At 40.1% G+C, this 27,904-nt stretch overlaps 1 protein-coding gene across 1 annotated transcript; it reads right to left on the reverse strand.

Moving 5' to 3' along the window:
* Positions 1–5,938: 5,938 nt before the first annotated feature.
* Positions 5,939–27,864, reverse strand: MFSD11 (major facilitator superfamily domain containing 11). The gene is made up of 11 exons (XM_070934410.1): positions 27,758–27,864; positions 26,892–26,971; positions 25,350–25,446; positions 21,976–22,034; positions 19,048–19,186; positions 18,128–18,168; positions 17,663–17,728; positions 15,374–15,499; positions 13,935–14,106; positions 7,756–7,891; positions 5,939–6,397 (listed from the first exon to the last, which is right to left on the reverse strand). Exons 1-11 carry the CDS (start codon positions 27,862–27,864, stop codon positions 6,242–6,244), a joined length of 1,179 nt encoding a protein of 392 aa, XP_070790511.1. The 3' UTR covers positions 5,939–6,241.
* Positions 27,865–27,904: the final 40 nt, after the last annotated feature.

Below are 27,904 nucleotides of genomic sequence, written 5' to 3' on the forward strand. Positions count from 1 at the left end.
GAGAAGAAAGAGATGGGAAAGCATAAAATTATACAAGATGGAAAAATTACAATATGGAGTAGCAGTGCACCCACTGACTATACATTAGAAGGAAGTATAAAAGCATAAACCAGGAAATATTTCATCCTCTCCCCCATGAAATACGGCAAACAACTGAATGACATAAAAATAGGGAAAGTCAGCATTATTACATTGGGAAAAAAAGCTAGAGGATTTGCCAAATGACTGGGATGTGACATGGGAGCATAAATGGGAGGCTATTTCAATTCCACAAGGGTTTTACCATTCAGCTCAGTGAAAGGGGTTTATTGTTCTCAAAATAGCTGTTACAGAACTCATCAAGGTCAATTGCATTATCATTTCACATTGACCCAAACAGCTTGATCTGAATTACCATCATACAGAATTAAGAGTCTTCCAGTTTATTGTTCTGATCGCCTTACTTCCCTATTTTAACCTTCACCTTTTCCATTACTATGTGTGCACTTACTCCTTATTCAATTTTAAATTCTATGCACTGACAAAAGTTTGTCCCATAATAAATGTGCTTGTTTTTTAAAGTTGGGAATGAATACACTGCAAACCAGCCAATTATGGCTTTCTTACACTTTGGATTTCAACTGTTTTCAATAAAACAATGAAAGTAGCCTTTTCCTCTGTTTATGAGTCTGCTGATCCAACATTCAAGGAAACCCTATCCATTCATTGATTTGTGTAGTAGGTCAATAAAAATCCTAACCTTTATTGCATCATCTCCCTAATTCAACCATCTATATTTACTTCTGAAGTCTTCATAAATCTATGAACTGCAAATGTTAAAAGCTCAATTCTTCCCCTTCTTTGAAATATACATTTCCATCTTAAATGAACTCATTTAACTGTTTCTGAGTATAACAAATTTCTGTTTCTTTCCTGCATAGTAGCTTATTTTAACCTAGACCAAGAGGCTACTTTGACAAAAATCATCTTTTTATTTAGCAAATGGATAGGCAAAATTCTTGGTGCTCTCTGAGCTTGGTTGTTTGCAGAAGTTTCATTACCTAGAACTAGATAATATTATCAGTGCAAGTAAGTGTTGTTAAGTTACCAAGGTGAGAAATGAAATGGCTCCAACCAAACAACCAAGTTCAGAGAGCACCAAAAACTTCACAGTTCAAACCATGAGTTATACATATATACACCAAGTCTTCTAATATTTTAGCCTTCCCCTACCCAGTGCTCTCTAGACCCAACTAGGCATTATAATCAGTGCTGGTGAATGTGGGGTTTGATAAAGCTGGAAGTATGGCCAAATTAAAAAGGATACTACACAAATTTCTCCCAAGATAGTTCTGTATTGTTCCTATAATTTACCTCACACTGAATTTTTCATGCAGCTTATACTGTATGTAAATGAATTTTCTGCTGAAGGAGGCGGCTATCAGTATTATATACTGTCTAGATCTTAAGGAATAATTTATCAAAAAAATAACAGCAAAATCATGTTCACAGGATTAGAATAGATTTTCAGCTATGACTTTTCTGCTTCCAAAATACTCTTCCACATTCACAATTAAGGGATGTTCCTCCCTGCGGAGTTGTCATCCACCCTTTCAGTTAACAAAAATATATGCTAAAATGAAATTTGTTGATCCTGTTGCCAATCCGTATTATCTACTTTGACTTATTTCTGAATGGTGCTGCTCCCAATTTTGCATATGTAGCATGCGATAGGCAAAGCAATTGCTTGAGTTCCCTGGCTTTGCTGTTTTCCCTCTCTGAATTGCCAGATCACAAGAAAAATGTCCACTGATCACAGTGCAAAAGGAGGAACAGTTCTGACTTTTTAAAGCTTCTGCCCGCACCTCTGCACCTAAACCCTCTTTATTCATAACTCATGCTCTTGCGGTTACTTTACAAATGAAACAAGCAATGCTTTCACTAAGATTTCTTTCTGTAGGCAACAAATGCCAACTTCCAGATTGCTCAATATGCTATTCCAGCCCTGCTCTAACTTAGTAGGATTTAGAGGATTTCTAGCAAAGTATAGTATTTAGCTAGTGCTATTGCAGTTTTAATAGACAACTGGCATAGTACTGCTGTGTCCAGCTTTTTAAGGTAGCAGAATGGCAGCAAGCAAGGCTGTCATGGCCCATTGGGGAGGGGTGTGTGTTTACCTTGGCCTGGAACAGATGGTATCAACACCCTGATTCCACCCATTAGTAGTCCCTCAGCTACGTCTGTGAGATGGATAGCAAAACACAATAGATTTTATGCACCTGGCAGCTGTTGTTGTCTTGTATCAGCTAATAGCAACCCCAGCCTTAGTATGGGTTAGTTTGGGTGAACAGGAAAAGGGAAGTGAAAGTCTATTTGTCTTGGATGTGTGTGTATACATTATTTCTTCTATTCCCTGCACTCAGAAGATGTAAATAAAAATAATGTAATCTCAAAATAATTCCAAACCAAGTGTTTCTTTTTTTAAACTCTAAAAAAATTTCCAATGTTACTACTAGGACAGTGATGGCTAACCTTTTCCAGACTGAGTATCCAAAGCATGTGTGAGAATCCCCAAAATGCAATGCACTTGTGCCCCCGCACATGCACACCATCCCTGTGCATGTGCCTCCCGCATGCATGCATGTATGGCCCCCATGTGTGCATGCCTCCCCCCCGCAGGCACGGCAGAGACCTGAAGATTAGCTGGCCTGCGGGAGGCATGTGCGCATGCGCAGTAGAGCTGAGCTGGGGCAACAGTTCACATGCCCACAGAGAGGGCGCTGTGTGTGACCTCTGGCACACGTGCCATAGGTTCGCCATCATGGTACTAGGGGCTGCACTAAGAGCCACCAATAAAAAGATAAAAACAACAACAACCCCCACACAACTTTTAATACTGGAAGTGTTAACAATGGTTTAAACCTATTTCACTCATAGGATAGGAATAAAATGAAGGTACAGTATGCACATATAGAAAGAGTAGTTTGTATTATGTTAGTTTCATACCTTGGGAAAAAATGGTCAGTTTCTACAGCTTCCTCTGGTAGGGAAGGATAGCATATTGACTTCACTTTAGAATCAGGACAATTTTTACTGTATGTTGTAAATGTTTTATAAGCTACTTTGAATTTTAGAAAAATAAATGTTATGAGTTTTAAAAATACCAGTGTGTTAGAATTCCATTTACCATTAGCAGTATTTAAAAAATGGTTTAAAACCGGCATAAAATTAGGGGCAATTAATGCCATTATCAAATAGGTGGACATCATTATCAAATACATGGTGAAACAGGTTAGTAGTACAACACAGTTGCATAGCTATTTTTTAACAACCACGCATTTTTAAAATGTGCATAATCATTGCATATAGTACAATTACATTAAAAGCCTCTGAGATTTTTTGCAAAATTTATTTATTGATCTTATTCAGTTTTATTTCTGTAATCATAAAAAGAAATAAGCGGTATTAATTTTTAAAAGTATTTCTATCCATATCATGTAACTGGGAATAGTTTCATAATTTTTTAAAAAAATGATGAACATCTAGAGATAACACAACTGTATCAACAAACTCAAAATGGATAGTTTGTGAAATCATTTGGCTGGACATAATCATTTGGAATAACATATATGCCAATATCTAATTGCTCAAACTAATCATTTTTCAGTCAAGTGGGGTTTTTTAAGTATCCCAGCCTGTTTTAATGAACGTCTATATCATCTGAATAGATGCAATTAATATTGGCACTAATTCCCTACCTTTACAAAGGCTGAGCATCATTAGGGTCTTTGGTAGTTTTGCTTTCTGTCAACATTCAGAATCAAAACTGTATCTCTAAGGACAATATACAGGTAAACTGTTTTGTTTTTTAATCAGGATAATTTATTCTGACAATCTTTAGCTCTCAAATCCACAAACATGATGCTGGATTATAAATTTAAAGAGATTCTTACAAGAAAATAGTTTGGCTTAAAATTACTTTAGTTTTTTTGGCAATTATTTGTTTGGATCTAAGGAACAAATCAATTAACCCTATCATCCGCAATCTTCACATCACATCAAGAATTGGAAATATTTTAATGTTCTTGGTTTTATGAAGTAAAATCAATTCTGTAATTCTTTCTGCTGCATATAAGCTACCACTTTGAAATCTGTTAATAAAAATTGCCTTGCTAAATGGCAAAACTTTCCCTTAGCACTTAGTATTGACAGATATGTCTCTTAAAAGTGATTAGCTGTTATGGCTAGACTACTAAATAAATAACATTCAGTATCAATGCTGTCATGATCTTAGATGTACAAATAAGAAAGTATATATGCTGAACACAAAAACCATTCACTGTTTTTATGTAGTGCTGTTTCTCCGCATAGTACTGTTTCAACAGAATGGTAAGCAAAAATATTATTTTATACACAAAGTAGCAATAATGAGGTTTTGAAGCATGCTATTTTCAAAACTGAGATACAGTTCTGTGTCCACATTTTTCTAGAACTGATCACAATTTTTATGTTCCCTTATAGCTGACTTCAGACATGTTGTGCATTAGATAAGACTGTGATATTCCTCAATTAAAGGAAGGGGGGGAGGGGGACAGAGGATTGGATTGTAGCATTGTCTGTTCTTTATTCTTTATTTGTGAAAGTACCCCAGGGATTGGACAACTCTTTGGAAGCAAAGTGCACTCCATACAAAAAGCTGAATTGAATTTATGTCTATTATTTAATCAAAGAACGTCTAAATCAACCATACGTTTTAACTGATTACAATGTCAATCCCACATGGATTGACTTAAGAAGTTCCTCTGAATTCATTAAAGTTTGCTCCCAGTCCCAGGTGAATATTGATTGCAGTTTGAATATACATAGATTCACATGTGAATTAAAACAAGAAAAATCATCTTGATTAACCTAATCAATCAAACATTTTAGGTATGCTACACAGTTTAGCACCTGACAAAATATTTGTAGATATTGTAGAATAGATATACATTCATAACATCTGAGTGCTTGTTTCTCCAGCAAAAATATGGCACTAAAATGTAGTGTATAATGAATTGAAGTTATAAACTGATAATCTAATTAATGTTTATGAATCATACTTATCCCTGTACTTGATGGGCAATAAACAGCCCTAGGCCTTCAAGTGAACTCTTTTTGAGACTCTTAATTTTTTCTTCTCATGACTTCTGAAGACCAATGAGTTTCCCACCATTTGGAATTCAGAAATACATTAAAAAGTTGTAAAATATGTATATAACAAAACACTCCCCAGAAATCCAACCTTACCTCTACATGCAACATCAGCTACCAAAAGATAAAGCATCCTTATTTTGCACTTTAGTGCTATACTTTGGCTCCTCTGATGATGTTCAGCAAATCAATACAAAGTACGTATGGTAAATACAAAATATTCCATATATGAAGTGTTCTGTTTTGGGTGGCTCACATCCAGACCCGGAACATGCATGTTCCAGCAGAAATGTTTCAATTACAGACAACAGGAAAATGCTGAGGACGTCAGCAAGTGTGCCTGGCAGGGAGGTAGGGAAATCGGGGAGGTAAGCAAAGGGAGATCCTATGAAAAACTAGGATAGATATGTCACCCTTGAAAAAGAAATCAGTGGCACCTAAGGGGAAGTAGGAAAAAGAATACCCTGAGAAAATCAGCAGGCAGGCTAATTTACAGCCTTTGCAGAGAAAGACAAAAATATACCTGGGCAAAGTGTTTGAGATTATAAGACCCTTCCACAATTGTTTCAGTGGAAACCCAAAATAATCAAAATGTTCCAGGTTTCCAGACTACTCTATGCAGAACTGTTTATCAGAACATGTAAAATACAATGTGTTTATTTCAATTAAAAATTCACTTTCCATTTTCCTTATGCTCTTATAGAAATGCACAACGATGAATTTTACAGGAAAAAAATATATATGGTAAAGTTGTAATCCTATACCTAGTTTCAAGTCTCAGTGAATTTGATTAAGGTTCAAATAATCTTAAACCTAAAAGAACAGCAATAGTAGAATTTCCATAATGGCTATTCTTAAACTCAAGTAGACCTGATTAAAAAAAAGAGTGCCTCTCTGTCCCCTCTACAGGGTTCTTTCTCCACATTGCAGTCTGTGATCTCCATTACTACTGATTGATAAGGGAATAAAACCTTTTAGAACTGTGGTGTTAAATATATCTGTATTCCATAGTCTTTCCAATCAACTTGTGATTTGCAAAGGTGACTATTACTTCAGGACCACACTGCATTTATCAAATGTTGCGATAACCTGTACTTCTGACTGCTGCTTCCCATTCCACTGTGAAAAACGTAATTGTCCCAAAAAATCCAACAACTGCCATTATTAGAAGTTGCCACTGAAGAAACAAATAGTTGCTGTAGAAGAAAGCAACAGCTGCACAGACAGACTGAAAAGGAAAAAAAAACATGTTTTAAGTGCAATCTTAATGACAAGCCAACTGAGTTATAGACATTGATTTTTGATGCCATCTCACCTCCACTTTTAATTACTGGAACATAAACTTTCCTAATCATGTTTCTTTATAGAAGCAAATACTCTTATTCCAAATTGGACATGCCCAATATACAGATTACTTTTTGTGAGAGTGTTGTTTGTGTATACAAAATCCAGCACAGTTATTTCAAATTGTACATTGAATGGCCTAGCATTGATATACATCAATTTTGCATTTCATTTAAATATAATTTAACGGATTATGTCTAATTTGGAGTAAATGAGATCAGTAGCAATTACTTCCGAATAAATATAAGACAGTGTGTTGCAAACATACCAAAGTATCTTTTCTATATAAACATGCCACCTTGAACCCCAGGGTAATTTTGATGGAGGAATGGCAGGCCACATATCGAACAACAAACAAAAATATACTATTGTGGATGCATTCTTTGCTACCATAACCCAACTGTTATTTTATAGTTTTTACTTGATAATATCACAGGAACTTTTCTCAGAAATTAATTCTACTCTCCCTTTTTCGTTGCACAAATGGCAAAGTTTCCTTTAAGCCATGCTCAATTTCTAATGACTAAATAGATAGATCCACAAAATTCTTTGGCAACTGTACAGCAATATAGTATGGTACTACTTCCAGAATGTGGTAATAGTGGGGGTTTGCCCAGTCTATAGGGATTTCTGGTAGTTCCTTGCCAAATATTATGATGTCTAATTGTACTTATTGAGCAAGTGAGACAAAGTTGGCTAAGTGCTATAACCTGCTGAGATATTTTACCCAATGAAAATGGAAGTGTCATTAGGTCCCTCCTCTTTTGGGTTTAGTAGTATCAGGCTAGAGACTGGGAAGCCGTGAGTTCTAGTTCCACTTTAGGTACAAAGCCTGTTGGGTGACCTTAGACCAATTATTCTTTCTCAGCCCTAGGAAGAAGGAAAATCACTTCCCAAAAATCTTGAGCTACAGGGATTACAATTGTCCTTGACTCACAACCACAATTGGGAGTAGAATTTCCATTGCTAAGGGTGTTAAGGGAGTCATGCCCAATTTTGTGTAATAATGCATGCCAGTTGCTAAGTGCCAGTGGCCATGAGGGGGGTGCTATGATGGTTGTAAGTGTGAATACTGTTTATAAGTCACTTTTTCAGTGCTGTTATAACTTTGAATATTTGTTAAACAAACTGTTGTAAGTCGAGGGCTATCTATAGTCCAGGCAGTTGCTGTGAGTCCAAAACTGATGAAAAGGCAACAAACATCATCACCATCTGGTTCTGCCACTTGGATATAGATATTACCTGAATGAATTTAAATATAGCAAAGGCAGGCGCACTGTCTTCAGAATACAAGAATCCCAAAATACTAAGGAGTTGAGTGTTGAAACAGCTATCTCCAAAGCCCAGTAAGAAACTGCAAAAAATGGCCACTTCTTTGCTAAAATAAAGAAGCAATAAACAATAAACTCAAAATTATAACTGAAAAACAGTATTATGTTCAATTCATTTCTGATTTTTTCCCCCAGGATTGAGAAATACAACAGAAAAGTGGCCAATCACAGAAGATTAGCAAACAGATATTTTATTTGAACATGTTATTTTTAAGACAGCCTTTCCCAATCCAACCTTTCATTGTGTGATGTATTCCCAACACATTTTTATGCTGCAAGATTGGAGAAAACCATTTCAGAGTATTTCTACATTTTACTTATTCATTTAATTAATTTTTATAGCCACCTGTCTTAATTGTATACAATATTTAAAACACCAAAACTATTTTAAAAACTGCAGTTTAAAACAATAAAAATACTGTATATAAAAAACCATTAAAATCATACATTACAGTTTATTTAGAACAGATATCAGAGTAAATGCTATAGGGCCACTTTTCTCTAACACCATCTTCTCTCAGGAATTGTGTATCATTTGTTTGTACATAGCCTTTCACATACATTTACAAAACAGTTGACAACAATGGAATTAGATTCCTGTAATTCTTCCAACCTTCAATATGCTTTGATTGGGACTATTAATAGTGTTCTCTTTTAGAGTCACTGATTTCAGGTAAGGCCCGATAATCATCAAAGTTAATATGCCTCTTCATCATAACATGGCATTTTATCTCAAACAGAAAAAGATTGCTGTTGTTTTGCTATGATGCCTTTTTGATCAGTCTAACTTTATGGAATTACAGTATTTGAACCAAATGGTATCCTGTGCCACTTCAGGATTTGTGCATGTGATATAGACACCATATTTTGTTTCTGTTATTTGATTAAATTACAGTTTGTGACTATTAAACCATATAATGAATATTAATCAAGATTCATAATTCATTTCAGAATAGACTGGAGAAATTAGCTTAAGGTACTTGAATTCCAATAATTTAGCTATAGTTTCACCTGGGAAAAGTTTAACACCCACCCTGTCCATCTTCAAACAGAGCTTATATGATTGAAGAATTTCCAGTTATGAAATTCTATAAAATTTCTAGTTCTATTCTTAGAACTAGAATCTTATTATCTTCTGCGCATGCGCAAGATGGCGACTTCCCTGTGATCCCGGTGATCTTGGGGGGCAGTTATGGCTCCAGGGGGCCTTTGGAGGGCTGAATTTCGATCCTTGCAGCCCTGGCCCAGCTGGAGGAGTGTCGGGGCTCTCTGTTGAGGGGTCTCCGGCTTCTTAGAGTGTCCTTGAGGCTCGCGGAGACCGTAGGACGGCGAGAGCGGCCCGAAGGAGGAGGGGCGGCGGCAGACTCTCTATGCGAAGGCGGCAGAGCCAGGACGACGGCGTCAGCGCCACAGCGGTGGCAGCGATGCGGCACCCTCGCCGGGATCCTCGCCAGCCCAATCCGCCCTGGACATGTGCTAGGGGCGGAGGGGGGGGCGAGGTGAGGGCGCGGAGGCTGGCAGCGGCGGCGGCGGCGATGCTGGCGGCGTGGAAATGGCGGCCGCCGGGACAAGGAAGAAGCCGCCACAGTTTGGTGCGTGGGAGCATCGGAGAGGTTGGCAGTTACTTACTTGCTGTGCTGGATCTCCTGGGTGACCGTGGGGCGTTGTTTGGCCCCTTGGCCGTCCCAGAGACCTCCATGAGGATTTATGGAGGCTGGGCGAGGCTGGACGAGGCAAGCAGCATGGTTCCAAGGAAGATCTGGGAGGGGTTGGGGAGAGCTGGATTATGACTGAGGGGTTTTCCCCCTGAGGCGTTGTTGCCTCTGCTCTCCTTTCCACCCCCCATCCCTCCTGAATGTGGTGATGCCATGCTGCGTATGCCCGCTGAACAATCATCTCCGGGTCTAGGTGCCATCTTGACCTCCCTGGAAGTAATGATGGTTATGATCTCTGCTGTTGGAGCCTGTCTGGACTATGTGGACTGACCTGATCCCATTCTTTCCCTCCGTTGAATGGAGGTTACATCTGGGGATTCAAGTCTTAGTGGAGTGGGTCTATAGCTGCTGTCTCAATTCCGGCTTTTTGGACGATCATGGTTGACCAGCCGCCGTGAGAGGGGGGCTGGGTCACCCTTTGCCGGATCGAAACAGCATTTTTACTCCCGCCATTGCCGTGAGAGGGCACTGAGGTCCTACATGCTCCATTGGAACTCTATGGAAGTCTGGCATTTCACTCCTTCTGACTGTGATAACATCAAATTGGCCCCTGGCTATTGGCCATGGACTATCACCTCCCTTTGATGTTCGATGTACTCGGTGAATGACCTTCGTGCCCTGCGAGATTCCCCCCTCTCGCAGGTCTGGCCCTCTTCGTTATCGAGGGCCTATCTTGATGACGGGCGTTGGAGCCCCGAGAGATGGCATGCGGCAAAGAAGAGTTTGAGGGGTTTTTTAAGTGGGTTTTTTAGTGGGTTTTTAACAAAAATTTTAAGGGGTTCGGGGGGATTAGGGTGGGTTCTGGGGGAAATCCACCGGGTTCAAGACCAGCCTTAGCGAAGGGCTGCGACATTAGGGACGTAGAACCGGAGGTCGGGGAGGGGGTGGGAGTTCGAGTTGAAGAGGGCTGTTCCATCAATACTGTGAGTGGGAGGGGCAGATATGGCGGAAGCTGGGGACCATATCATGTTCGGGGAATGCGCACTCGCTATCTTAGAGCGATTGCGCACTCCGGTCCCCAATGCTTTCCTCGTTCCCCAGGTTGTCCAGATTCTCAGGACCAGAGCCTCCGGCTGATGTTATGCAACGCCAGGTCCGTTGTTAATAAAGCCCCCCTCATCCACGATCTTATTCAGGAGGGGGAGGCGGACCTGGCGGGCATTACGGAGACCTGGTTGGGCCAGGAGGGGGGTGTCCCCCTCGTGGATATATGCCCACCAGGCTTCCGTGCATTTCATCAGCCAAGGGCTCAGGGCAGGGGCGGGGGGGGTGGCGGTTATTATAAAGGAAGGTCTGGATCCAAGGGAGACCACTGTTCCACAGATAGCCGGATGTGAGTCCCTCTTTGTGAAGTGGGGTCGTGGAGTACAGATGGGCTTGTTGGTCACGTACCTGGCTCCCTGCCACGTGGCAACGGCCCTGCCCGAGCTGCTTAACGTTATTGCCGAGGTGGCGGTGGACACCCCCAGACTTGTCATCATGGGGGATTTCAACCTGCCATCTGTCGGTGAAACGTCTGAAGTGGCTCGAGAGTTCATGGCTTCCATGACGGCCATGGACCTTACTCAGTTAATTCATGAACCCACCCACACAGGGGGACACACTCTGGACTTAGTTTTTGTCTCTGGTCAGTGGTTGAGTGGCCTTGATATAGGGGATATAGCCATCGAACCCTTGTCATGGACTGACCACTCGCTCCTTCGACTGGACTTTCTAACCGCTGCACCCCACCGCAGGGAGGCGGGACCGACCAGGTGGTTCCGCCCCAGGCGCCTGATGGACCCTGATAGGTTCCAGATGGAGCTTGGGCCATTTCCTGAGATTCTGGCTCATGACTCGGCTGAGGACCTGGTGGCCGCCTGGGATAGTGCGGCTGCTGGGGCCTTGGACCGAGTCGTGCCTTTGCGGCCTCTGACCCGGCACCGAACTCACCTGGCTCCTTGGTTCTCTGAGGAGCTTAGGGAGATGAAGCGCCGGAAAAGACGCCTGGAGAGTAGTTGGAGGACCAGCCGCTCCGAATCTGACCGAACACTGGTGAGGTCTCATATTAAGACCTACCTAGTGGCGATAAAAGCGGCGAAAACTAGCTATTTTGCCGCTCTTATCGCGTCATCAGATAATCGCCCGGCCGCCCTGTTTAGGGTGACCCGCTCTCTCCTCCATCTGGAAGTGCGGGATGACCCCTTGCAGGGTCGAGCTGAGGATTTTGTGCAGTATCTGTATGACAAAATCGCTCAGATTCGGGAAGGGCTGGCCTCTGACTGGGTATGTCCGGACGGGATGACTGAGGCAGGTCTTGAGAGCGTTATCTGGGGGGAGTTCGATCCTGTGGCTCCCGAGGACATGGACAGGGTCCTGGGACGGCTGAACGCGACCACATGTTTATTGGACCCGTATCCCTCCTGGTTGGTACTGGCTTCCCGGGAGGTGACACGAGGCTGGCTCCAGAAGATTGTTAACGCTTCTTTGAGTGAGGGGGTCCTGCCGGCCGCTTTGAAAGAAGCGGTTGTGAGGCCCCTCCTCAAGAAGCCCTCTCTGGATCCGGCTGTTTTGGCTAACTATCGTCCAGTCTCCAACCTTCGCTTTGTTGCGAAGGTTGTTGAGAGTGTGGTGGCGCAACAGCTTCCCCGGTACCTGGATGAAGCTGTCTATCTAGACCCGCTCCAGTCCGGCTTCCGGCCTGGGTACAGCACGGAAACGGCATTGGTCGCGTTGGTGGATGATCTCTGGAGGGCTCGGGATAGGGGTTGCTCCTCTATCCTGGTCCTGTTAGACCTCTCAGCGGCTTTTGATACCATCGACCATGGTATCATGTTGCACCGGTTGGCTGGGTTGGGGGTGGGAAGCACCGTTTTGCGGTGGTTCTCCTCCTACCTCTCTGACCGGTCGCAATCTGTGTTGACAGGGGGGCAGCGGTCGACCCCGAGGCACCTTGTTTGTGGGGTGCCACAAGGGTCGGTCCTCTCGCCCCTTCTGTTCAACATTTATGTAAAGCCGCTGGGTGAGATCATCCGTGGCTTCGGGGTGGAGTTCCATCAGTACGCTGATGACACCCAGCTGTACATCTCCACCCCAGGCCACCCCAATGATGCCCTTGAAGTGATGTCCCAGTGCCTGGAGGCCGTGCGGGCCTGGATGGGGAGAAACAGGCTCCGACTCAACCCCTCCAAGACCGAGTGACTGTGGCTTCCGGCGTCCCGATATAGCCAGCTGATGCCATCGCTGGCTATTGGGGGTGAATTACTCGCCCCCACGGAGAGGGCTCGTAACTTGGGCGTCCTCCTGGACGCACGGCTGTCTTTAGAAGATCATTTGGCGGCCGTGGCCAGGGGGGCTTTCTATCAGGTTCGCCTGATACGCCAGTTGCGTCCCTTTCTAGATCGGGACTCCCTACGCACAGTCACTCAGGCACTCGTCACTTCCCGCCTGGACTACTGCAACGCTCTCTACATGGGGCTCCCCCTGGGGTGCACCCGGAGGCTCCAGCTGGTCCAGAATGCGGCCGCGCGGGGGATTATGGGGGCGACGAGGCGCTCCCATGTGACACCTCTCCTGCGCGAGCTGCACTGGCTCCCGGTGGTCTTCCGGGTGCGCTTCAAGGTGTTGGTGACCACCTTTAAAGCGCTCCATGGCTTAGGGCCGGGGTACTTACGAGACCGCCTTCTGCCACCAATAGCCTCCCACCGGCCAGTACGCTCACACAGAGCAGGCCTCCTCAGGGTGCCGTCCGCCAGACAATGTCGGCTGGCGACCCCCAGGGGGAGAGCCTTCTCTGTGGTGGCGCCCACCCTCTGGAACAACCTCCCCCCAGAGTTACGTACAATAACAGACCTCCGGATTTTTCGTCGGGCCCTGAAAACCCATTTATTTCAACTAGCTGGGCTGGCTTGAGTCAAATTTTAAAGTAATTTTAAATTGGAACAGTTTTAATTATGGCCAAGATATTTAATTATTTTAATCAGTTTTTTAGATTTTGTATGTTTTGTATGTATGTCTTGTTTTTACTTTGGCTGTTCACCACCCTGAGTCCTATATTGGAGAAGGGCGGTATAGAAATTTAAACAAATAAATAAATAAATAAATAAATATTCCATAATAGGGGAACACAAATGCAAAAAAATAGCACAATACTGGAATTTCAAACTGAAAGTTAGATCTGTCATCCTGACAATGAAAACATAAAAAATGATCTTCAAATACTAGTAATTCATTATAGCAAAATGATTGTGATCAAGAAGAAAAAAACTACCACAAATGGGCAATAATTCCAGATTCTGTGAATTAGCTACATTTTCATTTGCTACTTCTGCAAAATATATATATACAGAAATTGTCTTTTAAGAATAATCTGGATAGAAGAAGCAAAAATACGTACCTTGGTTCCATGAATGCAATGCTATCTGTTCCTTCCATGGAGGCAATAGGTGCATCATTTGGTATATTACAAAAAATCAAATAGAAAGCTATGAAATGGACTACAATGCCTAACATCACTACTGGGTTCCTGCCAAATCTGTTCTTACTTAGGAGGCCAAAGATTCCTCCACCTGTAACAGCAAATATATAATTATTATCCATAAAATTATTATTAATATTATTATTAATTATTAATAATTATTATCCAGAAAATTGCTTTCTTTAATGCAGATGCTCAGAGGGTAAACTAAGGAACAAGCTTTTTACTGAAAATGTTAAAAGGAAAGTATTTTCTTGAAGACTGGTTTCTTAAGATTCCTGATATTAAGGAAGTATTTTAACTGGAACAGTTAGAACCTATCTTAGCAGTACAATATTATAAAATTCCAGTAGCTACCAGTTTATTACCATCATCCATAAGGAAGGTAGTTTCAGCAATGGTAATCGGCTGGTGGCACTGTCTCTTTAAGGAGACTAAATAAATGCATACTAGTACATGTCAAGCAAGATCTCTAAAAACACTCTGAGCTTGATTGTTGTCTTGCAGATGTTTCATTATCCAACTAGATAATATCATCAGTGCTATAAGGGAGTAGGGTTTGCTCTCTGTTTATATACAGTGCCTTGCCCTGTCAGTGTTGGATTACAAATGGACTGGTATCATAGCAAACTGGGACAGTGCTACATTAATAATAGCATTACACTGGAATAACTGAGCTATGTCATTCTATCAAAACAATATGTCTGCTTTTTATATTGAACAATGTACTGAACTCACATATTCTATAACAGGGGTGTCAAACTTACAGTGTCATTACATGACATATCTCAACTTTTACCCCTTCACTAAAATGGGGTTGGCATGGCCAGTGTGTGACGCATCCAGCCCACAGACCCCAAGTTTGACACCCTGTTCTACAGTGATACAAAAGGATGAAGGCAAAGAATAAATATGTAAGACAACTTTGTTCATGAATTTAAAGCAAAAATAAATGAAAACAAGAAATCCTCTGAAAATGCTTTGGGGAGTCTTGTTTAGCCTTTGTTCATTCGTTTCACAATGGTAAAGTTGTGAGGACAACTGAGAACTTAAGAGTGAGACCTGACTACTTGGTCATTCCTCTACAAGGAAAATTTAACAATTAATTTTGGACTATCTATTTTCTTAGTTCCTTACTTTATCTACCTGCATATTATATAAATGTATTCATTGATCACATTTATTTATTAAATTTATTTATTTAAATATCAGAAAATATTTTCTATTATTTAAAATAATAGAAAATATTTTCTATTATTTACAAGTTTCTCCAAGTTTGTTGTATCATTTCGTTTTGTTGGAAAATGAATGCTTTGTGTTGCAACATCAGGCTCACCTAAGAAGCAGTTTGAACTCACCTAATATTTCTCCAATGCCAATGAAAATACCAGAGAGTCCAATAAGACTTTTTTCTTCAGCACCAAATTTCTTTATAGCACCTATACAAGTTCCATATACTCCAGAGAAGAATGTTAATTCCAGCCCTTGAAAAACAACATTATTTCAGTCATTATTATTATATGTAAGTATTTATCCTTAAGTAAAACACTTTCAGAGGAACTTTAAATAAATATTTCAATGATAATTATTTAGCAAAATTCCCATATCCCTATGTGTCCTCACAAGACTCAATTAAAAAAAACCAATCACCACTTAGAAACAGTGTAATTTGCAGATAGGTAACATATTAGTACATTCAAGAACATTCAAGATATGCAATGTCTGATGGTAGACATTAACTGTCTTTGTATAGGTGGATCAAAATATTATGGTTCCCAAATTACAGTCTTCAGAATAGGATAGGCCTCTTTGAATAAAGAAAACAGCAACTATCCCTGCTCTTTTGCTAACTATATAGTAACCTGACAGATCATGAGGGCCAGAATTAATTGGATTTTTACTATAAATATTCCCCAAATTCAACAATTCAATTCCAAAGTAAATTAAAGACTTCCACAAGTTAAACTTGACATGTTGACTACTTGGATATGTCCATTAAGTTTTCTTGGCAATAATATAGGATGTTTCTTTTTCAATTTCCCAGTCCATGATAAAACTGTGATTTCCTGGAGACTTTTATCCAAGCTCAAATCATTCAATACAGCTTGGCATTTTTTTAAATCAACCATTAAGTAGATGCTGCTACTTACTGTGATCAATTATAACACTTTTCTTAATTCAATACCTTTGTAAATACAAAATATCTCTGGATTATCAAGGAGCTAGATTATGCCTTTCTAAAATTAAGAGATTGCTTTAATTTTAAAGGTTTATTTCAGCAATGTAAAAAGATTGTATATAAAAAGTATTATAATTCAGTTTAAAATAAAATTGTAAAAAGGGAACAAACTGTGTAGATGTCACATTTCATACTGATCATAGTATAAAAATGTTTTATTAATTTATGCCACAGTGCAGATGAAATTGAACAATGTGGTATTTTAAAGAAAGAAGCAGTAGATAGTAAGGAAGCATTTGTGCTGGGATTGTCAATTTGATTTATAGGGTTTTAATACAAAGGAATTATAAAATTACTTTGGGTTTTTGGGTTTTGTCCAAAAAAGGCCCTTTAACAATTAGCACTTCATTTTAAAAATAGTTTTTAGCTGCAAAGAATTCTTAGGAACGTTCTCTATACAGATAGGTAGTCCTTGACTCATGACCATAATGGAGTCTGCCCATTATGGTTGAAAGTCATGATGGTCATTAAGTAATACACCCATGTGAATGCATCACTTATGATCCTCCAGCCCTGCTACCCTCAATGGAGAGAGCAAGGGGTGCCTCAGGTATACTGAGGGAGGCCCTGGAAGACTTAGCGCAGGTCCTGCCATGGGCTCTCAAGGCTTCCCCCCCATTCATGGTACGCCAAACTCCACAAGCCACCCTTTGGGGTTGCTGCGGTCCTTGGCCCTGCTTCCCACCCTGCCAGGTCTCACATCATCATACTCATCTTGAATCACCCATCATGCATTTACCTTTTGAACGTCTCCGGAGTTCAGGTTAGAGAAGCAAAGCAAGCTGCTCTGCTGCTGGGCCACATGGTGCAATCCTGGAAGTGGCCACCATTTTCCATGTGGCTGCAATTCAATGCAGCTGCTTGGAAAATAATGGCCACTTCTAGGATTGCACTATGTGGCCCCACAATAACAGCCTGCCTCCTTCACTAACCTGAGCTACAGAGATCTTCCAAACGTGAGGAGGAGAGTGGGAGGCCCAGTGGGGTAGGAAGCCAGCAACACCTGGAGGAATCTAGTAGGAAATAAGCAGGGGTGCTGCAGCATCCCTGCAGTTGATTGTAGGGGGAACAACTATGGTGGAGCTGCAGTGACCATAACTTCAGGACCAGGTCATAAGTAGCTTTTGGAAGGTCTGCCATAACTTTAAACAGTCGACCAATCATAAGTCAAAGACTCATAACGATCAATCATAAGTCAAAAACTATCTGTAGTTTCCTCACAGCTCCATGGAATTACAGTGACATCAACTAATGCAATAATGTCAGAAAGGAATGTCATTAATTGATTTTCATTAAGAAACCAAAGACTGGACAGGACTGAAAACATTTAGTAAAAACATAAGAGATATAACAAATGTCTGTACTGTGTAAACTTTCAGGATTGGTATTTGCACTCTTGTTCTATTACCTGTATAGGCTGTTGGGACACTAAGTAGCAAAATCCGTCTTGTAGCACACAACTTGAATGATCTTTCTACAGAGAATGCAAAATGAAAATATTTAATTAATCTTGATGTGATGAGAATCTTCATTGATTTGTAATTCAAAAATGGAAAACTGAGCTTAATTCCAATACCCCTTTCTCCCTCAATGATAATGAGCTCTTCTCTAGTGGTACTCAGTTTTGAATATAACTACACTATGTAGCTTAACAAATCAGTGGACTATACCAACTTTGTGAGCCAAAACAGGATAAACAATTAATCCAGCTGCACTAAAATAGGTAATGTTACAAGATTTATAGCAATGTTGCTACTAACATTATGTCTCTGCTTCCTTGAGGAGGGAAATCTTAGATAGAAGCTACAAGGAATTGTAACCATTTGTATTTGACTCTTGAGCATGTCAAAATGCCCTGGGAACTTTTACTTACTTATTGCATCCATGGCCCTTGATGTTTTGCTTTGGCCGGACCTGATAAAACAAGTATTTATTTAAAGTGAAAAAATATGTAACATATTAAGAAAATCATTATCTTGCATCATTATCAATGTTTTCCTTTACTCAGTACCATTTGTCATTTAAAAATAAAATAAAATATCAGTATAGAAAATATTGATTCAGACATAAGCCATTAACTTAAATTATATGTGCATTAAACTTTTGACGTCACTTTTTTTCCCCATGAATTCCCCCTACACATCAAACTAGGTCTGCCCAGCATCATGCAACATAAAAATATACTGTGTTTTCCCGAAAATAAGACCCTGTCTTATATTTTTTTGAACCCTGAAATAAGTGCTTGGCCTTATTGCCATGCACTCAAAAGCCCGATTGGCAGTGGTGAAATCCAATTTTTTTTACTACCGGTTCTGTGGGCGTGGCTTGGTGGGCGTGGTGTGGCTTGGTGGGCGTGGCAAGGGAAGGATATTGCAAAATCTCCATTCCCACTGCACTCTGGCGTCAGCGAGAGGTGGTATTTGCCAATTCTCCGAACTACTCAAAATTTCCACACCAGTTCTCCAGAACCTGTCAGAATCCTGCTGGATTTCACCCCTGCCAATTGGGCTTATTATCAGGGGATGTCTTATTTTGGGGGAAACAGGGTATCAACACAAATTAATTTTCCTACATAAATTAGGTATGTAGTTTCATGTAAATTATCTTGTAGCTGTACAGTTTAAATCTAAGCATCCTTTCCACCCTGAATAACCAGGGCAAATGGATTGTTTTCTAGTTACAGTTTCTAGCCTCTCTGCATTAAATACAAGCATCCTTTCTTATTCAAAAAAGAGCAGAAATATTTGATTTAGAACAAACTGATATAACCAAAAATCAGCCATTAGCACCTACCTGCTATCTGCAATGTTTTCAGCAGTGGTTTCCTCATTTTCAGAATTTGTTTCTTCAGGAGTTCTAATGAGAAAAAACAAAACAGTGCCCACTAGACTGATCACCGTCAGAGAGATGAAGACAGTCCTACGGTCGCTTTCTGTGGAGAAGAAAAACAGTGTGTTATACCTTCTTCAACAAACAGTGTACTCATTCAAAGTTGGCAAAACATTCAGGATATTTTTCAGATAAAACAAAATATAAAGTACAGAACAAAATTTACATTCATAACAAATGTCAGTAAATTTTCACGAATCAAATCAAGATTCTGTATTTGAAGATAACTTTTTTTAAAAAATAATTTTTATTACAATTTTCCTTTACACAACTCTAGTACATAATCAACAGACGGTGTCATTTTTATATACTTCGGATCAACATACATTATATACATTCAATATCTAATCCTCAATAGCCTTATATATATTTCCAATTTTTATTTCTATTATCTATCCAGGTATACCACTTTTCCCAAAAGAGATAAAATTCTGAATCATCTTTTTCATTTAGTTCTAGGGTAAGTTTATCCATTTTGGCACATTCATATATCTTTTGAATAATCAGTCCCTCTGGTGATGTATTGCATTCCTTCCAGTATTGCACGAACACAATTCTTGCCGCTGTTACTATGTGTAGGATCAAATATCTTTCTATCAAATTTTGTTTTAAGTATTCCCAGGAGAAATGTTTCCGGGTTTAGTTCTATTTGACATTTTATTATATCTTGTAGCCATCCTTGTATCTTAGTCCTGTACTTTTTCACTTCAGGACATAACCACCAAGCATGAATGAAGGTACCTTGACATTGGTTACATTTCCAACACTTTGGGCTTAGATTCGAATACATTTTAGCCAGCCTTGCTGGAGCTAGTGCCATGAAGATAACTATGCATATTAACATATTGCTTTAGTATGGTCATGGAGTCACTTAATTAGGCAATTATTAGGAAATATAGCAGAAAAGCATTCAAAACTATTGAGTATATTCCGAGGAAGAACTCTCTGCATAAATATGCTCATATCTATATGAGATATAGAGAGATCTCTATCTTTATCTCTATTGAAATAGAGATAGATCAGTTGAAAAGTTCAGTCTTCAAAGAAGTCTGTCTGTATCTGTTTTCTCTGGTTCCCTATTCTTCACTTGTCTTTTGGCTTACTATAGCTCATTGATCAGTAAGGAAAGCAGATTTTACAGTTTTTCAGAATGTAATGCTTTATTACAGTATATATATATATATATATACAGGCTGACTCCACTGATGCAGTTTGCTTGGCAGCATTACAGACAGCTACCCTCCTCCAAGGTTTTTCTCACTTCCCAGTCTAGCCAACAGCCTTGGAATTCTCAGTATTTCCACTTGCAACAGATGTGTCTGCTTAGCTTCTAAGATCAGCCAAAGTGCTGTGGCTTTAGGATTAAGCTCTGGGTGAACTGAATGGCACTCCAAAATAGATATGCATATTTTATTACAATACAGTATGCATCATGGAGATAATAATCAGGCCTCTGAGAGAATGAAGTTGGGGTTGCTCTCTGCTCTTTTCAAAAGTAGCTGCAGTCATGCAGATAAGCCTATACAAACATACATACACACAAACACTTTTCTCAAGTATCCATCCATGTCTTCAGAACAGTACTCACAGGCATTTAAATCTATGTTCCAAATGCCCGATTAATTGAACCACACCCTGGTGTTTTCAAGAACATGCTGACATTTAGAGGCAGCCTCATCCCATCCAATCTTTTGAGTTTATAAAAGCAAATACTAAGACGGAGTGGGAAGAATGGAGAAAAGCTGATAAGCAATCCTGGTGGGAGTCCTGCCTGGAACCTGGAGCTTTGTCTGGAGTTCAGTACCAACTAGGAAAGAAGCAACTGCACAAAAATAGCATTCCATCCTAACTAAAGCAGGAACTTGGAGTGGAAAGGCAAAAGTTGTATGCTATTTAAAAGAATTTGAGACTTAATACTGAGTATTAAAAGGCTGAGCATAAAGGTCTGAATATTAAAGATGTATTTACATGGCAACATCACCTTGCAAGTCCTAGAAGGGTAGGGCTGATCCAGAGCAATAGCCTGTTGATGGGGAATGCATATTTTGCAATAAAGCATTGTGTAGAGTTTTGCTTCACTGAACTGTGTTCAGTCCTTGAAACACAAAGAACCATCACAAGGCAGAAAATGAAGATTGGAAATGAGGAAAAATAAGAAACAGGATTCCTTTTTAAATTAATGTTTTACTATGAATTATAAGAATTGGCATTAGTCATCAAAGTTTCATACATTATCTAGGGTCAATAAAGAATAATTTTTAAAATGAAAAATGGCAAAATTGCACGTATTTTAAATTATCTTAAATCATTGTGCAATGTACAGGTAACATCATAGCGTGAGACAATTATTTGTCTTTCCTACCCCATCCAATATTTTATTTGTATCCCGCCTTTATTATTTTTACAAATAATTGAAGGTGGCAAATATATTCAACACACCTTCCTCCTCCTATTTTTCCCCAAACAACAGCCCTGTTAGGTGGGTTGGGCTGAGAGAGAGTGACTGGCTCAAAGTCACCCAGCTGTCTTGGTAAGTACTTGGCTAGACCAAGGTAGAATGGAAATGGAAATGGAAAGGAAGAGAAGAGTGGGAAAGCATTTGCTTGTCCACTTCAGGCAAAAAAATACTTCCACATAAACTTTTCCTTTTCTTATCTAACTGCTGAGACAGTAAATTATTCTGCTTGTCTGGGTGTAGGTGATTAAATATCAAAGGACACAACATTTTAAAATGGGATTTGTACGATATTCAGTGAGATATTATAAAAATTCAAAGATGGAGACAGTAGGCTGAAGACACCGGTTTCAAAGGATTTCATGAACAATACCAACCTGATATGTAAGTTTTCCCTTGCCAGGCAAAATATATGTAGAGATTTCCAAAAAACAAGCTGTAAACAGAAGATAACTAGTGGTTAATGCATTATTTTTGATATAAGAAAAAAAAAGGTGAATTGTAGTTCAAACCAAGATTGAAATCTTAATAAACCTCAAATAATCTCAAGGATTTATCTGTAAAATGTTAAATTATATTGGCATTGCAAGTAGATTCCAACATACCCAGCCAATAAGAGCTCATCTTCCCAGGATATGCATGTTTTTCTTTCATTACATCAGCCTTCTTCAAACTAATACCCCCTGGTGGCTTGGATTTCAATTCCCATAGTCCCAGTCAATAGGATTTTTGGTCATAACAGCTAGCAACTATGAGAACTGAAGTGCAACACAAACAGATCATATCAGGCAAAGAAGGCTCCATGAGAATCATGGAAATTTCACAGCATAAATGTTAAAGTAGACAAATATTTTGGCTCAATAAGAAGCAGCCTAGGAATGATCCCAATGATGGAAACAAAAATTCCAATATATGAAAGCAGGACATAATTGCAAAGTTTAAAATAATTGAAGAGGAAATTCTGCACTTGATTTGAAAATTAAAAGTAGGAAGATCACATGACGGCCGTGGCCAGAGGAGCTTTCTATCGGGTTCGCCTGATGCACCAGTTGCGTCCCTTTCTGGACTGGGATGCCCTGCGCATGGTCACTCATGCCCTCGTCACGTCTGGACTACTGCAACGCTCTCTACATGGGGCTCCCCTTAAAGAGCACTCGGAGGCTCCAACTAGTCCAGAATGCGGCCATGCAGGTGGTTATGTGTGCGACTCGGCGCACCCACGTAACACCCCTCCTGCGCGAGTTGCACTGGCTCCCGATGGTCTTCCGGGTGCAATTCAAGGTGTTGGTTACCACCTTTAAAGTGCTCCATGGCTTAGGACAGGGGTATATACGAGACCGCCTTCTGCCATCAACAACCTTCCACCGGCCAATACGCTCCCACAGAGAGGGGCTCCTCAGGATGCCGTCGGCCAAACAATGTCGACTGGCGACACCCAGGGGGAGAGCCTTCTCTGTGGGGGCACCAGCCCTCTGGAATGAGCTGCCCCTAGAGTTTCGTCTTAGCCCCGACCTGTGTACTGTTCGCCGCACCCTTAAGACCCTTTTGTTCCAGCAAGCCGGACTGGCCTAGTACGAATTTTAAAATGGGTGTACGTGTGTTTTAATTCACTGGCCAAATTTTATATTTGATTTTAATTGGTTTTAAATTTTATAAATCTATGTGTTTTAATATGGCTGTACACCGCCCTGAGTCCTTCAGGAGAAGGGCGGTATAGAAATCTAATAAACTTGAAACTTGTAACCTGATTATACCACTGCCCCTTTCACATTGTTGCGTTTCCCCCCCTCTCCAGATCTTGTTGCTTTAAACCTTGAAGCGCACCCGGAAGACCACCGGGAGCCAGTGCAGCTCGCGCAGGAGAGGTGTTACATGGGAACGCCATGCCGCTCCCATTACCACCCGCGCATTCTCACCTCACTCATCTCTGGCTTTCTAGCCTAGAGCCTTAACCATTAGACGAAACTCATGTATACCCTGTGAAAAATTGGGAGGGGGTGTCTGTCTTTTGTTCTCTTTGTACATATCCAAGATTCCAGCCTTCTTTGCTCCTTGAGAAAGACCCCCTCCCTTTTATGACTCTGAACTACAGGTAGTCCTCGACTTACAATCACAATTGAGCCCAAAATGTATGTTAAAATTGATGCTAAATGAGGCATTTGTTAAGTGAGTTTTGCCCCGTTTTACCACCTTTCTTGCCCCAGTTGTTAAGTGAATCATGGCAGCTGAGGTTAAGTTAATAATACGGTTGTTAAGGGATCAGTTTAGAATGTTAGGTTAACCTACCAATTTATCCATTAACCAGAACCTAGCTGACTTTGGCTAACCTTGAAAAACTAAGCAAGCTTAGATCTTTAAGTATTGGGCAGAAACTACCAGAGGGCTGCAAGCTAGACTGGGAAAATGAAAATATATCTTTAAAGAAGTAATGGGAAATAAATTGGAATTATTCCTCAGAAAACTACACAAACATGTCTATGAAGTTACCAGTTGATCTCAATTTAAAGAAACATTGTTTAACTACAATATCTTTACAATCCTATTTTGGAAATCATAGGGTTTTAAAATCAGAACTCTAGGCACTACACTCTTTTTGCCTGTACAGTCTTCCCAAGGCCACAATGAAAGTGGTCATTGATAATAATCCCTTTTGTTTCTATCTATACACACTGATAAAAGACATTTTATTTTGGATGGCACATAATCTGTGACTGATCATTTTTATATTGTTAACTGCTGGGTGGTGAGGTCTGCTGCTCCTAGTGGTGCTGCTGGATACTGCCCTCCTGGCCAGGGCAGTGCTGTGCTGAACACAGACCTCTGCTTTTTTGTTTAGCAACTCTTTATATTAACAGTGTTGCTTTTGAATTATTTTGTCCTATCTTTTTATGTTTTAATCTTTATTATAAACTCCCTTTGATTATTTTTACTTCTTTATTTAATTTTGTTTGCTGTCCATCTTGCCTATTTTGCTTAATAAAAAAGCAAAGTATCAATTATACATTTCCTTTCAGGAAGCAGCAGGTATCATACACAATTCCCAACTCCAACCCAAGAACACCCTCATTAGAATCATGTAAAAGAGGTAGAGAATAAGGGACTAGTCCCATGCTTGACCAATGTCCATTGGCTAAAGTAGAAGGTGAATTTCAATTACCTTGATCTAGGTCAAAGCAATCTAAACCATCCAGATACAAAATAAGTTCTAAATTGAACATGCTATTCATACTCCCTAATTTACTTTATAATAAAATCATGGAAAATTCTGAATGCCCTCAAATATTTTCCTACTGACACAGATGAAACAGTGACTCAATATAGATTTAGAACAAACTCTTGTTCCCATTTAGGACTCTTTAAATGATAATTGACATAGAAAGGAGAACTTGAAGGGAACTGTAATTTCAGAAAGCACATTTTTTGTGTAAGCCCCAAAACTGATAGTTCAGTTATAGGTTGTGCTTTCACAACCTCGCTTTAAGTATCCAGAGAAATACAGCCAAATTACACATTTTTTCCCAACATAGGGTTTTTTATATTAGCACCATCTGTGCACTTTCTGGTATTGGGTGATTTCTTCTTCCCTTAGCTCCCATTTGCCCAAAAATGGCTTAGTGAGTTCCCAAGCCTCCAGAATAAATTAGGGGTCAACTGGGAGATGCAAAAGGAAGAGGACTCCACTGCAGTCTGTAAAGTTTTATTTCATTTCACAGCATAGGATTTAACCAAAAGCAATAGTTTAATTATTTACCTGGATTGCAATAATGCCCAGAAAATTCCACTGTTCCTGCCAATTGTGTTTTCATTTGAATTTATTGTTAGGCAATTTCCTTGAGCAGTCCACAGTACTGGAAATGTAATAACAATTATTGTAAACAAGAAATCTTCTAAAGTTTGTTTATATTGGTATCTGAAAATGTTTGAGTAACATAACATATTCTATTTTTTTGGATGCATCTCAAGGTTGTTTCACAAATGCTTACAGTTGACCCTTTTTAAATATTCAAATAAAGCAGATGATATGGATATAACAAAAATATATTAAGTATTAAAATTGTATTACAGTATTCTAGCCACGGTTCCAATTGAAGTTCCAATCATTGACAAATTTAAGGAATAGGAATCTCCTTGATATGACACATTTTAAACAAACCTATATAATGCATACTTTATAAACTACAGACAGTATTGTTCAAAGTGAATGCCACTTTAGCTGGAATGTCAATATTGTAATCTTGGGAACAAAGACAAGTTAAAGAGGTCCGTAGCAAATCTGAATGCCATGGAAAGAACTTCTTGGCTAATGTGCTAAGACTGTGCCTTACGAGGAAAAAAAGTAATTCCAAGTCCCACTGAACTTTTCTTTACAAGGAATAACCATGTATATTTATATTATCCATATAATGTTTCTGGAGTGGTGCAGTGGCTCAGTGGTTAAGACGCCAGACTTGTTGGTTGGAAAGCCAGCAGCCCAGGTTTGAGATCCAAGCATCATCTCCCGTTCTTGCCCTAGTTCCTGCCAACTTGGCCGTTTTATTTATTTATTGGTTCAATTTATATGCCGCCCTTCTCCAGAGACTCAGGGCGATTTACAATGCGTTAAGCAATAGCCTTCATACTTTTGTATATACCTGCTTAGTAGGGCTTTTTGCCCCCCCCCCCAAAAGCAGTGTTCTTTTTTATACAAAGTCAGCTTATTGCCCCCACAAACCAGGTCATTTTACCTACCTCAAAAGGATGGAAGGCTGAGTCAACCTTCAGCCTGGTGAGATTTGAATTTGCAGTAATTGCAGGCAGCTGGTGTTACTTAAAAGCACTTTAGTCTGCTGCGCCACCAAGGCTCTTGAAATCATTTAAATGTGAGTGTATAAATAGGTACCACTTCGGTGGGACAATAACAGCGCTCCATGACATCTTGCTGGCCATATGACCATAGAAGTGTCTTTAGACAGGGCTGGCTCAATGGCCTTGAAACAGAGATGAGCACTGCTCCCTATAGTTAGCAACAATTAGAGGAGTAAAATCCACAGGGACTCTTTTACCTTTTATGTAATGTTACAAATGGTTAAGAACAGTTTTACTACTGGTAACTTGTTAATACTGGGGAATGGGACACATTTCTTGCATTCCCCTCAATGGAAAATGAGAAAAGTGTGGGAAAGCAAATTGGAAAAAGGTCCATATTACTCAGAATCAACTTAGGCTCTCACCCAAATCTCATGAGTCCACCAAAAGCAAAATAAAGTCCTTCATAAAATGGAGAGCATCTTTCAGGTTTAGAGGAAGAACTTACCAGCAGCTGCTATTCCAAGGAAAACTGAGGCTGTGTAGAAACTCCAAGTAATAGGCTGGATAAAAATGGCAATATATAAGCTGAAAAGAAAATAGTTTTAATATGCATGATGCCATGCTCACAGATCTTTGTAAAATAATTTCTATCACTAGTTGGGAGTAATCTGTACTTGATTAATTTTCAGTTGTTCTTACCTCTCCCAATTAATTCTAAATCCCATCTTTACCTGCTTACCAGATATTTAACAGAATAGCAAAATTGGAAGGGACTTTGGAGGTCTTCTAGTCCAACCGCGTGCACAAGCAGGAGACCCTACATCAATGTTGGCGAATCTTTTCGGCACTGAGTGCTGAAAGGGGACCACGCGTGTAGGCATGCGCGCCCGTGCATATGCATGCATGTGTGCCACAAAAGCAGCCGCCCAGGGCACATGTGCACCCCGGCAAGATGATCTTCTGGTTTCCGGCACGTCACCTGGTCTTCCAGTTTCTAGCGTGCATGCACGCATGAAAACCAGCTGGCCAGTGCACATGCGCACGCCAGAAAGAGTGTCAATGAAGCGCCCCCCAGCCCACCACCGAGAACAATCCAGCGCAGCCCCCATCCCGCCACTTCTTCCAAGGGAATGCAACCGCTTCCCAGCTGGCGCGCCTCTTACTAGGGAGTTGGACTAGAACAGCTCCTATGTCCCTTCCAGCCCTAATATTCTATTCTATTCTAAGACCAGCTACTAGAAGAGTAGTAGTTATATCATACATTCCCCATCAATCAATTATATGCAAAACAAGAGCAAGTTTTCTAGGTGCAGTTAAGTAAACGGAAATCAGCATAAATTATATACCAGGAATTGAAGCAATTTTACTTACCTATAGAAGATACCGCTAATGAACATGGAAAGTTGTGGTCCTATGACTGCAACCACTGAAGGTGAAATTATATTTGATGCTGAAAACACTCCATAAATAACAGCCATACTGTACAAAGGAATAACAGTGATTAGTAAATCATTAACA

Source organism: Pituophis catenifer, unplaced genomic scaffold, assembly GCF_029215685.1.
Source record: "Pituophis catenifer annectens isolate HBS135680 unplaced genomic scaffold, rPitCat1.0.hap2 SCAF_2, whole genome shotgun sequence".
NCBI classification, from domain to species: Eukaryota; Metazoa; Chordata; class Lepidosauria; order Squamata; family Colubridae; genus Pituophis; species Pituophis catenifer.

Coding starts and splice junctions, on each gene's coding strand:
- MFSD11 (XM_070934410.1), bottom strand. CDS start 27,864: ATGGCTGTTATTTATGGAGTGTTTTCAGCATCAAATATAATTTCACCT. Junction 17,729..18,127: donor AAGGGCCATGGATGCAATAA/GTAAGTAAAAGT, acceptor CATTCTCTGTAG/AAAGATCATTCAAGTTGTGT. Junction 7,892..13,934: donor ATTGCATTCATGGAACCAAG/GTACGTATTTTT, acceptor TCTTTATTTTAG/CAAAGAAGTGGCCATTTTTT.